Genomic DNA, 13,711 nt, shown 5'->3' on the forward strand with positions numbered 1-13,711 from the left:
GTGTGACCATGGTTTTATTTTACCCTGCTACATTGTGAAGTCTGTATTTTAATAAGTAGAATTCTATATACCCATAGCCCTCTAACATGGCTGCATGAACACCATAGACATGTACTTTTCAATGATGAAAATCTGGGTTTAAATCATCTTTGTCTCATCTTCCCCTACCGCAGTTGTTGGTATGTAAATTGTCTTTTGATAATGTCATTCGAACCCCATGATTTATGTTTTCTTTTGCTCTGTTACAAAGTAGTGGCTTTCTTACCGTGGCAGAAGGGATGATACCTGAGAAACTGTGTGATGTTTGAATTTACCATTTTGAAAATGATATTATTGACAGAGAATAAACAAATAATCTCTCTTGTCCTTTGACATTTGGCCTTTGCTGCTTGTGTTGAGAGCCTCTTGCCCTGAATATGATCTTTTTGCTGATGCAGAGTTGACCCCAAGTGTCTGTTCAGAAAGAGCCTCTTGGCCTTGGCTGCCAGGATCTGCTGCTAGTTGACTGCTATCAGCTAGCAGTCCACAGCTGGGCACAGCTTCTCACAGGGACTGACCCAAGTAAGACAGAGCTACTTACCTGGGTTGTCAAACATACCCTGTCCCTTCCCCGTGTGCTGATCGTCATTGTAAAACTTCCTCTGTCATGCCCATGTAACCTTGTAATATCCTGCTCAAATCCTGCTGGTATTTGTTTTATGGAACATATTCTTGTTCTTCTGCGCACCCATAATTGTGTTATGGGGCTATTTTTCTTTACTGGACTGTAAGATTTTGAAGGGCTATGGTCCTACCCATGTTTTTTCTCCCTGTTCTTTGTAACTAGTGCCTTTCACAGAACAGGTACTCAGTAAATAAGTATTAAAGGAAGGAATGCCATTCGTCACACTACTTTTATCCCAGGCTATTTACTTATTGACTAGAAATAGGGCAGCGGGGGGATCAAGAAGGGTTACGGTCAGCAGTTTAAATGGCTGGGTAGTATCTTTCTTAATCTCAGTTGGGATGGGCTAGGGTTTACAAAAAAGGCATGAAGCCTTAAAATTAATAAATAATTCTTGATAGCCTGGCTGCCCACGAAAACTACAAAATAATTAACTTTTATGATGCTGTTATCTCAAGCAAATATGCCACCCATAATTTTTAAAATGTCACTGTTTAACCACCTAAATCTGAGCTGAATAGTTATATTTAATTCATTCATGCAAATTGTGATGAACTGATGCAAATTGTGATGAACCGTTAGCACAAAAAGGGTGTGTGAAGGATTAGGCATTTGGTGGATTCAAGTAATTGATGTATTATCAGTAAGACCCTTGGGAAGGAGGGACCAGAAGAGTGGCAATGGAACAAAGGGGAAAACCAAGCTGCCTTGGTTTGATTTGATTTTTTTTTTCTTTTGGAGAGTCATTGCTACATATAATGCATAAAAATCTCAGCCAGGCGTGGTGGCTCACACCTGTAATCCCAGCACTTTGGGAGGCCGAGGTGGGTGGATCACCTGAGGTCAGGAGTTCAAGTCCAGCCTGGCCAACATGATGAAACCCTCTCTACTAAAAACACAAAAATCAGCGAGACGTGGTGGTGGCCTCCTGTAATCCCAGCTACTTGGGTGGCTGAGGCAGGAGAATCACTTGAACCCAGGAGGTGGAGGTTGTAGTGAGCCAAGATCATGCGACAGAGTGAGACTGTCTCAAAAAAAAAAAAAAAAAATCGGACCAACAGAGACACATATGGACTATTTGTTAATGTCTCTATATTTAAGGAAATGGCAGTTGCAAGTATATTTTGCATTAAAAGCACAATAATATATATTAAATATATGTAAATTCCATCTCCCTAAATGCTTCAAGTTAAATTCCCAAGTCCAGTAGATCTGAGATCTACTGGATCTCAGATCTCCTGGGTCTGTGGCCTGTCCTCCCTACAAGTGTCCAGGCAGATGCAGTGAGGTGAAGGAATCCTAAGTTGGGTAGAAGTTCCCACTGACCTCCAAGGCACCCTCTAGCTCTACTCTGCGAGTCACTGCTTGAGGCTTGGGATGCCAGAGTGCGAAAGATTCTGTGTACCCTCACTGGATTTGGCCTATCCCAAGATGGCTTTCCTTGGAGTGAATGGCACCTTACAGTACTTACTGTTACAGGGAGATGGTTGTGTTTTATAAAGTGCATTGAAAATCTCAGACAAAATGTGCTGTATAAATGTTACAGTTAATCTAGATTTCATAATGCCTCTGTTGATTCACTTCTTAAAAACAAATGGAGTGTTTACTGCTCAGTAAACATCTCATCTTGGAACCTGCTAGTATTTATAAAGAGGGTGATTAAAGAAAGTCTAAACAATGAAAGAAGGAACAAAAGATTTGCTACTGCTGTGAGGACTAGCAGCCCACTCTTCCCATTTTTCCAGATAAACCGTTGGCTTAGGAATTGTAGAGTATAATAATAAACTAAAGTGGTATTTAATCCCCATTCTTATTTATGGCTTATTGCCAGAGTTTAGTCATAATGTAGATACAGAAAAACATATGTTGGATTTGGGCAAATTATTTAATAAATGGCAGACTCTCTGTTGAATAAATCTGTTTAGAACCATGACCTTGTATTTCAACAAAATGAATAATAATCCAACTTTGTGGTTATTAAAACCTTAGATGTAGTTTTTGTCTCCATGAAAGTTTATAAAAGAAATTAAGGTAAAACTTATGCCAGTATGACTTCAGTTAAAATAGTATATGACTTCAAGCATATACTAAATATGACTTATTGTCATATTTGACTAAATGTCTTATTATTCTTTAAAAATGCATTAGACATCCAAATATGGTTTGTCCCCAGCTCCTTTGTCCCCAGTTTCTTGCTTTCCATGTGAAGATTTTTCTGTGTAGTACTTTGCACTATTAGGAAGAAGATAAAGCCTGTGCCACAGAAAATGCATTTTTATTTTACTGGCTCATGAAAAAGAATTTGTTTTTTAAAACTCACTATTTCTTTCTTATTTCTATCCTTACCCAGGACAGCAGCTTAATAGGTTTCTTGAAATTGCAGGAGGACTTAGGAGTTAACATTGTCTTACCATTAAATCATGCCTCTATTCCTTGATGTTTTCTCCAAGAATGATGGCAGATGCTTTTGAAGTTCTGGTGTATTTGACAGAAAGCAAAATCTCAGTATTGAAAAGTTTTGAAAACTTTTTTTGTTAATATAATGTGTCATACTCCACTGTGGAACTTTTGAGTCACTCTTGGCTAGTGGAGTAGCGACAAAAAAAAGTCCTTTAAAGTCTAGCATATATTTGATAAAAATAAGAAAAGTTTGTCTTAGGACCTACTGCTTTTTTTTTGAGACATGGTCTCCCACTATCATCCAGGCTGGAGTGCAATGGTACAATCATAACTCACCGCAGCTTTGACCTCCCAGGCTCAAGTGATCCTCCTACCTCAGCCTCCAGAGTAGCTGAGACTACAGGCACGTGCCACCACACCCGGCTAATTTTTAAAATTTTTTGTACAGACAAGGTCTTACTTTGTTGCCTAGGCTGGTCTTGAACGTCTGGCCTAAGCTGTCTCCCACCTCAGTCTCCCAAAGGATTACAGGCATGAGCCACACCTGGCCTGCCCTTTTTTTTTTTTTTTAAACTAAATTATGAGATTATGAATTTGTCAGCTAGACATGAATGTATTTTCTCTTTCTCTCTCTCTTTTTTTCATTTCCCATTATGGGCTATTACAGTTGAGTATCCTTTATCCGAAATGCTCGGGACCAGCAGTGTTTCAGATTATTTTTGGATTTTGGAATATTTGCATATAGTGAGATATCTTGGGGATAGGACCCAATTCTAACTGAAATTCATTTATATTTCATATATATCTCATATATAAGAAATATATATAAGATGGCCTTGAAATCGCCTTGAAAACCAGATGAGTTTAGACTCACATAGCCTGAAGGTAATTTTATACAATATTATTAATACTTTTGTATAGACAAAGTTATGATTGCAAGCTGTCACATAAGGTCAGGTGTGGAACTTTCCACTTGTGCCATCATATTGACACTGAAGAGTTTCAAATTTTGGAACACTTTGGATTTTGGGTTATGGATGCTTAACCTGTAATTGCTTTCCAGAGTGATGTTTTCACATAAATTAAAGGCCATAAATTGAAAGGAGGGTTCAGAATCACTTATTCATTGTTCACAACCTAGCAGATTTTTCCTATTACCTTTTATTTCCTGTAAAATTCCAAAATGTGGAGGAATAGTAGGGTAGAAGAATAAACTTACTAATGCGATAAGTGAAATGATAGCAGTTGTGCTTAAATTTCTAAGTAGATGATTTTGTAGCTAAGAATAATTTACAAATATTTTAAATTTTCTACTATATATGGAAACTATAGGGATACTTTAAATATGGAAATTAAACTGGCACACATGAAACAGAATAATACAGATATGATCTAATTTTGTTAAAAATGAAGTGATAAGTGTTGAAGTTTTGTGGGAATGAGGGTGGGATGGTAGGAGTTAGCCCGCACCCCTGGCAGCTCCAGTACTTAGGGTCGGCCTCCCAGTTGACTGTAGGAATGAGTGCAATTTGGGAGAGGTAGCAGGGAAGGGAGAGGGGATGGTGTGTGCATGGTACAGTTGTGCAGGTTGATCAACATGGACTTGAAAGTTGCTAGTTGATAAAAGAGGTGGGTATGATGAAACTAGATAAAGAATGGCCTTGAAAGCCAGATGGGTTGAGACTTGACAGGCAGCTGTTGAATTATTTGGGGAGATGTGGGTTGGTGTCAGAGAGATTTAAGAAAGCCCCTGTAGTTAGTGAGGCCAGCTTCTGCTCATGCCCAAGCCTGTCCTTTGCTGTCTTTGCTCAGGCCCCATGGGCTCTGCGTGTCCTCCTTCCCTCCTCAGTGCATCCCTTTGGTTTTTCTCCCCTTGTACATCCCCAAACTCATATTTTCTCTTTCAGCAGCCAGCCTTGAAATAGACATTAAGGTTCTTTTCATATTTAGTCATCCCTCCCCATCCTTCCAATACCTCTAGTGAGTGCATAAAACCAAAGATAGTACATAACCCTTTATGTACTATGTTTTTTCCTACACATACATACCTATTATGAAGTTTAAGTTATAAGTTATGCACAGTAAGAGATTAACAGCAGCAATAATAGAATAGTTATAACAACATGCTGTCTGTACACCAAACCCCATGATATGCAGCTTACCTATGTAACAAACCTGCACAGGTACCCCTGAACCTAAAATAAAAGTAAAAAGTAAATAAATAACAATATGCCAGCATCATGACTCTTGTGCTTTGGGACCATTATTAAGTAAAATAAGGATGACTTGAACATAGGCACTGAGATACTATGACAATCGATCTGGTAGCCCACATGGCTACTAAGTGACAGCATAGAGATACTAGAAAAAGGGATTATCCCAGGTGGAATAGGGTGGGACAGCACAAGATTTTACCATATGTTGAAGAACAGCATGCAATTTAAAACTTATGACTTGTTTATTTCTGAAATTTTCCACTTAATATTTTTAGATTGTGGTTGGCCAGGGGTAACTGAAACAGTGGAAGGTGAAACCATGGGTATGGGAGGGCTGTTGTACAATTCCATACAACTTATCATTTCTCCAGCCTACTGTACTCCCATGCAGGTTTGTCTCCACCACTTCACAGATAGCCTATCAAGGTCCTCAGTGACTTCACAGGACTGAATTAGTGGTCTGTTCTCATCTGACTTGAATCTAAGCAACATTGGGCATGACTTACCACTTCTCTCTTGAAACACATTCTTCCCTATGGCTGGAGGATACCATGCTGTCCTTGAGGACAGCATACTGGCTTCGTTTTCCTCCTACCTCCCTGGCCAGGTCTTCTTTTCTGGCTTCCCTCCTGCTTGACTTCTCAACTTTAGCACTCCCTGGGTTCGTTCCTGGGACCTTTTTTTCCCTCTGGCTGCATCCTCTCAAGTGGTGTCATATGATTCATCACCTGAAATTCTGTCTAACATTGACCAACCCTAAAGATTCATTAGCAACTGTGTCCTAGCCCATGAGCAGTAGGTTAATATGTAGCACTCTACTGGATCTCTCCATTTGGATATTTGGTGGGCACTTTGAAGTTAACATGTCCAAAATGCACCTCTTGCTTTTCCCCAAAACCTGCTTTCCTTTTGGTCCTCCCCTCCACAGTAAACGGCACCACTCCTCACAAGCTACTTAAGCTAAAGCCTAGCCATTGACCTTCATTCTTTTCTTTCACTTAGCTTCCAAATCCCAGCTCCAGCTATCGATACTTATTTTCAGCTGTGTCTCCAAAATGCATCCCAAATGTGACTGTTTCCCTCCTCTCCACTGTGACCTCCCCAGCCTAAGCCTCCCATGCAGGAAAGTCTCCTTGCATCTGCTGCAGCCTCTCCTCAGTGCTTCTCTGTCCTGCACTCAGTGTCTACACAGCAGCCAGTGTGGCCTGTTGAAAACCTAAATCACTTCATGTCATGTCTGTGCTCAACCAACGGGGCAGTGAGAGAAGCACATTAGTACTGAGAGAGGGTGCTCCATTGGCTTCACTGAGACACAGGAGGAGGTTTTCCGTGGGCCACCTTCTTGGTCATTTCAGCCTTGTATGTGAACATGAGAAAATAACAGCCTGTGGGATATGACTTCATCATATAATTAAAGTCTAAATAAAGTGTGATCTGTGCACTGAGGGAGAAGTATTAATTTTGATGAGGGGCATCGGGCAGGGCTTCATAAAGAAGATAACATTTTTGCTGGGCCTTGAGGGGTGAGTAGATTTTCAGTGTGGCTCATTGTATGCGAGAGAGTGGAAGGCTCTAGGGTGGCAGGGAGCTTGGCCTGAAGAGGCACACTGAGTGTCTTAAGTGATGCCTCTTTCAGAGAGTGCCAGGCAGTTTTGGAGCAGGGCCCAATGAGTAGATAGGATAGGGTAGGAGTGGGTAATGAGACTGAAAACGTAGATTACACTTATTTTGAAGGACTTCAGATGCTGGGTTGAGTTTAGAGTTGGAGTGATGGGGAACTGTCTTTAGGACATTGTATCAAAATGGATTTTTCAGTGGTCAGAAAATCCACTGAAGGCATTCTTCTTTATGTCTTCTACCTGATAGTAGTATGGAAATACTCACGATTGTTAGTGAGATATCACCTTGAAGGCTGTGGTTCCCAGGGGAAGGAAGCCCCCTGGTAGAAAGCCTGACCCACGTGATATGAAGGAATGCACCCCTCCTTCCCATTAGGCAGGTGCCAGATGCCTCTAGGCTAAGATGGTGGTCTGTGCTCTTAATTATGAGGAATAGGGAAGGTGGTTTGATTACTAAAGGAGCTAACCCTCATGTGTTCTTTTCTTGCGGGGGTGGATGGGTGGGGGGGAGTGTTAGTATGCTGTATTAAGGAACCTTTTTAATTCCTGTTGTAGGATTAACCACAATGAACGGTTGGAATTCCTGGGTGATGCTGTTGTTGAATTTCTAACCAGGTAATTAGGCTTTTTTGTTTTTTACAATTCCTCAATAATTACATTTTATAGGTAACATACTTATTACATTGCTTTCTTTGTAATTAGCCAAATAAGGCATTGATACACCGTGTATTTTATCTCCTTTGTAGAGCTCAGAAGCCACATGTCTGTGGCTCTTGCCCTGACAACTGGCACTCACTGATGCTGTAATGAGTGAGATTACAAGATGAAAGGCTGGTGTCTCTGTCCTGTCAAGTATATGTTAAAGTTGCTTACAGCCACAAGAGATCAGCTTGTCTTGGTCTAGATGCTTCAGAGCTTATATTCAATTTGTAAAGAAAGGGATGATATTTTAAAATGTCATTTCATCTTCTAGGATTTGTCTTTGATCCCTTTCTTACTCTTTCTGATCTCAAGGGAAGTAAAGCTTACAAGTAATTTTAATGACCAGATTTTCTAGTGTGTGTGTGTGTGTGTGTGTGTGTGTCTGTGTGTGTGTTTCTCTCCAGAAGTATTTTAGGATCCTTAATTTGAAAGTAGGGGTAGGACGCTAGGCGCGGTGGCTCACGCCTGTAATCCCAGCACTTTGGGAGGCCAAGGCGGGTGGATCACCTGAGGTCAGGAGTTCAAGACCAGCCTGGCCAACATGGTGAAACCCCATCTCTACTAAAAATTCAAAAATTAGCCAGGTGTGATGGTGCATGCCTGTAGTCCCAGCTACCTGGGAGGCTGAGGCAGGAGAATCACTTGAACCTGGGAGGTGGAGGTTGCATTGAGCTGAGATTATGCCACAACACTTTAGCCTGGGTGACAGAGCGAGACTTTGTCTCAAAAAAAAAAAAAAAAAAGGGAATAGGGGCAGGAAAGTGTGTTTTGCTTTTCTATACTGACACAATTTCTCTTTTAAAGGGAGACAATACATGCTTCTCTTGGAACTCTCTTGAGCTGTTTTTATTCTCTTTAGGTTATTTCTTTTCACAAGATGGACATAATCAGGAGAAGGGACTCCTCTCTCCAGGGGCCACACGTAACACAGCCCAAGGAAAAACATTTGTTTCACTCCCAATTTTTAGTATTAATGTGTTTGCTCTTAGAGTGTGTAACTGATTATTCTGCTCTTTGTTGTCATCAGATTTCAGAGAAATCTTTTAACAGAAATAAATGTGAAAATACAAGTGAATGGTGCTGTCTGGGTTTTAGCACATTCAGATATACTGTTCTTACCATTTAACTTTCAAAGACTTTAATCAGATCCTTTAGTTTGATTCACCTGATATCCATTGCACAGCTACTGTGTGCCAGCCCTGTTTCTGTGACTCAGAGCCACAGACAGAATGTCGTGATGCATATTTATTCATGTACTTCTTTTTTTTTTGTAGCGTCCATTTGTACTATTTGTTTCCTAGTCTGGAAGAAGGAGGATTAGCAACCTATCGGACTGCCATTGTTCAGAATCAGCACCTTGCCATGCTAGCAAAGGTATAGAAGACATCTGCAGCATTTGTAGTTACGTCTGACATGCTCTTCTGCGGTCCATGCATAATTTTGCATTTGAATAAGTAACTCGTTAGGATATATTAGGAGTGTTAATATTTTACAGAACAGGAAGTATTTTTTGTTGGGTTTTAAGGATCCAGTCTTATTAGTTCTGTTACCTTTGTGAGTTTCACCAGCAGCTAATGAACTCCACAGTGAGGTAACTTGAGAACAGATGAAGAAAAATTTGACAGATGTGCATGAACACAGTTAAACATTTGGGGAAAAGGAACATGGGAACAAAGCAAAAGAAATGAAATATACTGTCTTTTCCCTTTGTGTAGTATTTCTGTAGTACATTTGTTTTTAATTTACATTAACAAGCCAAATGATAGCTTTGAACAGAATATTACAGACCATTTTTTATCCACTAGGGGTACTTTCTACACCTTTGAGAATCCCCCAAATCACAAATCCTATTAAGATTTAGGGTTTAGGCTGTTCCCCTAGCCTCATTGACTTAGCTCAGTGACTAACAGAACCTTTTCATAATTCAGATAAATGTGATCTGATCTGATGTTTCCATCTCCATATTATGTCTTATTATAATAAATCATGGCTGATAAGAACATTCCAGTCCACACTCCTCCTCTTACAAACAGGTGGCCATGGACAAATTGCCAAATTGTTGTTCTCTTCTCCAAGCCTCTGCTTTCTCGTCTGTAAAATGGAAATGACATTAGCCCTTGGCACACAGCCTGGTTGTGAGAATTAAATGAGATTATGAGTTTTAATGATGTTATTTATAAAGTGCTACGCATAATACTTGTTTATAGTAATTACACAAAGATGTTAATAATTTTGTAGGGGCTGTTTTTATTGATGCTACCCATGTTCTTGTGATAAATCCTTACATTTTTATAGACTTCTGGGTTTATTTAATAGTAGGCAGAATGGTGGCTCTTAAATCCCCAAGCACTGAGGATCCACTGGAAAAACTTTTGTGGGTTTTGCCTAAAGTAATTTGTATCTTTTCTTAATTTTGATATGAAAGTTTGATTTTGATAGAAAGAGTAGATAAAGCCCATCCTAGCTTTATGACTGGTTTCTTAATTTGATCTTGCCAAGGCATTAATTATATTCAAAATATGGTTAATTTTAGCTTATGTGTTAGCAATAACACATTGGTTTATTTTATGTGATAACATCATCGTTGTAGCTACAGTGGTAGGCTTTGAACTGGTTTTAGTGGCATTTGAGAAAGTAAATATTGATGTCTTAATGAAAACCTGTAAGCAACCAGGTAAGCTAACTTGGTTTTAGCAGGCTCACAATGAATGAAATTTCACAACTCTATGTAAAACTGCTTAAGTGTTTGGTTGATTTAATTGTCACAATGCTTCCTGATCATTCACATAAATGCCACTGGAAATACATATTAATAAGTAGGTAGTCACTCCATTCCTTATTGTTTTTAGTTTAGGATGTAATGGAATGGCATAATTATTTTTCAAACACTTGTAGGGAGGATATTTACAAAGTGTGGGGAATTGCCGTAGCATGAAAACAGAAGCTATTATATAACCCATTGGGTGCTGTACAAAGCCATGACTAATGACAGAGGTGGCTAGTTTCTCCCTTCAGGGATTTCTCTGTGGTCTTCTTCCACCAAGCCCAAGGCTTGCCATTCCCATAGTACTCAACACCCATTGGCTGCAGCAGAAGGCTGTGGCAGTCCCACCTTTCTTCTGTCTAGACCTGTAGTCCTTAACCATTTGGAAGGGAAGGGAATTGATGGAGAATTGTTGACCCCTTTGAGAATCTAATGAAAGCTCTAGGTCACCTTCCAGACTAATGAACATTTTAAAACATAAACAGTAGCACACCACTCTATCCTTTTTAAAAGTTGTACTAATGCCGGGCGTGGTGGCTTATGCCTGTAATCCCAGCATGATTACAGGAGGTAAGCCGAGGCAGGCGGATCACAAGGTCAGGAGATCAAGACCATCCTGGCTAACATGGTGAAACTCCATCTCTGCTGAAAAATACAAAAAAATTAGCCAGGCGTGGTGGCAGGCGCCTGTAGTCTCAGCTACTCGGGAGGCTGAGGCAGGAGAATGGCGTGAACCCTGGAGGCAGAGCTTGCAGTGAGACTAGATTGTGCCACTGCACTCCAGCCTGGGCAACAGAGCAAGACTCCTTCTCAAAGAAAAAAAAAAAAGTTGTACTAATGCGGGCATGGAAAAATAAGAATGTAGAGTAGAGACTAGAAGAAGTCAGGAAATTCACATCACAGCACTCCAGAATACAGTAGATGTTTATAAGATAAAATATGGCTTGCAGTCTGCTCGCAAGCAGGGCTCCAGAGATAGCAAACAATTAAATTTTCCCAGTGAAGTTGTGAAACAGATGAAATTTACATATTCTAGTATAAACTCTTGCACTTTGGGATCAATTTTTAAAAAGAGATATTTTCTGCTATTGCATTTGCGGTAGTCAAAACTCATTTGAGTATGTTTTATAATCACGAATTTCAAACAGTATAAAATACTACAGCATATATGTCTTATTTTTATTGTCTTTGTCTTTTTCCAATATGAATAAATATGGATATTTAAGATACATACTGAGACACACAGAATCTATGTCTTTTGTCTGAGGACTGGTGGAACTCATATTGTCCTAGGCTGTTCATTGACTTGTGATTTGTTCCATGTTATGTGGCATGTTATTGCTTAGTATTTATTGAATTGAATTACATGGTAATGGAAATGGATTTATTGCATATTTATGCAATGTTTGTAGCTTTCTTTTTTATGGAAAGAATTATGATTTCCATTTATTCAATCTCAGGAGTTGTATAAAAAATATTCTTTCACATTTTGTCTAGTTCTAAAAGGCTGGAATTGATTTGTATGTTGTAATGCCATGGGATAAGAAATAAGCAGCCACAGAGATCAAAGTAAAGGAAAACTATGAGTAAGATAGTGAAATGAATCCAGAGGTAAAGTTAGTATACACTGACGTATTCATCAGCCCTGCACCTACAACTGGGCTACAAATTTGGCTCTAAACTCTTCTGAGGCCAAATCAGAAAAGGAAACACAATTCACTACAAATGCTATTTTCAGAGCCCTTAAGATCAATCCAATTCATTGCTCAGAAGGTCTCAGTGAACCCACAGAGAGATGAGTATGGAAACCTCATAAGGGGGACACAAGTGCAGAGGGGTCCCCAAATCCTCACAACAAATAAAAATAAAGATTTAGAAGTGTAAGGCATTTTGAAGTCTTCTGAGGGTCCTCACTTACTCTACCACATAAAAATCTATTTTGGGCCAGGCGTGGTGGCTCACACCTGTAATCCCAGCACTTTGGGAGGCTGAGGTGGCTGGATCACCTAAGGTCAGGAGTTTGAGACCAGCCTGGCCAACATGGTGAAACCCCGTCTCTACTAAAAATACAAAAATTAGCTGGGCGTGGTGGTGGGTGCCTGTAGTCCCATCTACTCGGGTGGGTGAGGCAGGAGAATCGCTTGAACCCAAGAGGTGGAGGTTGCAGTAAGCCAAGATCATACCACTGCACTCCAACCTGGGCGACAAAGCCAGATTCCGTCTCAAAAAAAAAAAAAAAAAATCTGTTTTGTATGGTGCTGACATTGTCAGTACCACATGACTTGAGTCAAAGACGTAAAACTGACTTTCAGAAGTTTGTGTTAGGTTTGTAATTCTCTCCCTAGGCATATTGGATGAACCCAGGGGCTTGTAGCAGAGTCTTATTCCAGCCTGGGCTAGTGCTTGATCTGAACTTGGAATTGGAAAGTTCAGATCTGATCAATTCTGAACCCTACTTGAACTATTGGAGTTTGTAGAAGCCTGTTTGGGAAAGAATTGAGTTAGTGAAAACTGAGCTGTATGTATAGGACTTCTAATGAATGTTAAACTAAACTCTCTCTTAATATATTCATGGATTTGTAACCATTACGCTGCCCCCATCTCGTCTCCGCACCAACTCTCTGCAAGAGATGCTGAGTTACTATAGTTAAGATTTTGGCAAACTCTTTCTTACGTTTTGTCATTGTGAATTTTGTAGAAACTTGAACTGGATCGATTTATGCTGTATGCTCACGGGCCTGACCTTTGTAGAGAATCGGACCTTCGACATGCAATGGCCAATTGTTTTGAAGCATTAATAGGTAATTTCTCTCTTCTTCAAGAAGTCTACTTTCTTGCATGTCTAAACAGTCTGGAGAGCACATAAAATTTAGTGTGGAAACTTGGGACAGAATTACTTGTTCCCAAAGCACATGAGGTTCCTAGGACGACACCTACCACCTTATATTATAGTTATTTCAGTTCCTTCAGAGCAGTGAACATGCCTCTTTTTTTTTTTTTTTTTTTTTTTTTTTTTGCATTCTACTGCCTGAATTGGTGTCTGGTGTCTGATGTCATGTAGATGCTTAGTATTTAATGAATTGAAATGAGGTAAGTTAATATGGAGATGGATTACTTTCCAGATTTGATTCAGGATCACATACATAAACAAACAGATTAGGTTGCTGAGAGACTCCAGTGCTGCTTTTGATTAAACTATTTGTAAGATTTCTGTTTTAAACATCTTGAGAACACCACATTTTTTAAGCCCCACCCAGGGTTTGAGTCTGTATAACTGTTATTGATTCACTTGAAGCAAGACTGATGTTGACATTTCACTCCTCACTCAGGCACTTTACTTCCTTGG

At 39.7% G+C, this 13,711-nt stretch overlaps 1 protein-coding gene across 20 annotated transcripts in view; it reads left to right on the forward strand.

The window, feature by feature from the left end:
- Nucleotides 1-13,711, forward strand: part of DROSHA (drosha ribonuclease III) — a 131,221-nt gene that overhangs the window by 87,531 nt on the left and 29,979 nt on the right. For all 20 annotated transcript variants that reach the window (XM_034960227.3, XM_055112470.2, XM_055112474.2 and 17 more), the window contains 3 exons: nucleotides 7,455-7,514; nucleotides 8,876-8,975; nucleotides 13,064-13,166. In XM_034960227.3, coding sequence (XP_034816118.1) covers nucleotides 7,455-7,514; nucleotides 8,876-8,975; nucleotides 13,064-13,166 — 263 coding nt within the window. The remainder of the gene's footprint in view (nucleotides 1-7,454; nucleotides 7,515-8,875; nucleotides 8,976-13,063; nucleotides 13,167-13,711) is intronic.

The sequence above is a fragment of the Pan paniscus genome, chromosome 4, assembly GCF_029289425.2.
Source record: "Pan paniscus chromosome 4, NHGRI_mPanPan1-v2.0_pri, whole genome shotgun sequence".
In the NCBI taxonomy this organism is placed as follows: Eukaryota; Metazoa; Chordata; class Mammalia; order Primates; family Hominidae; genus Pan; species Pan paniscus.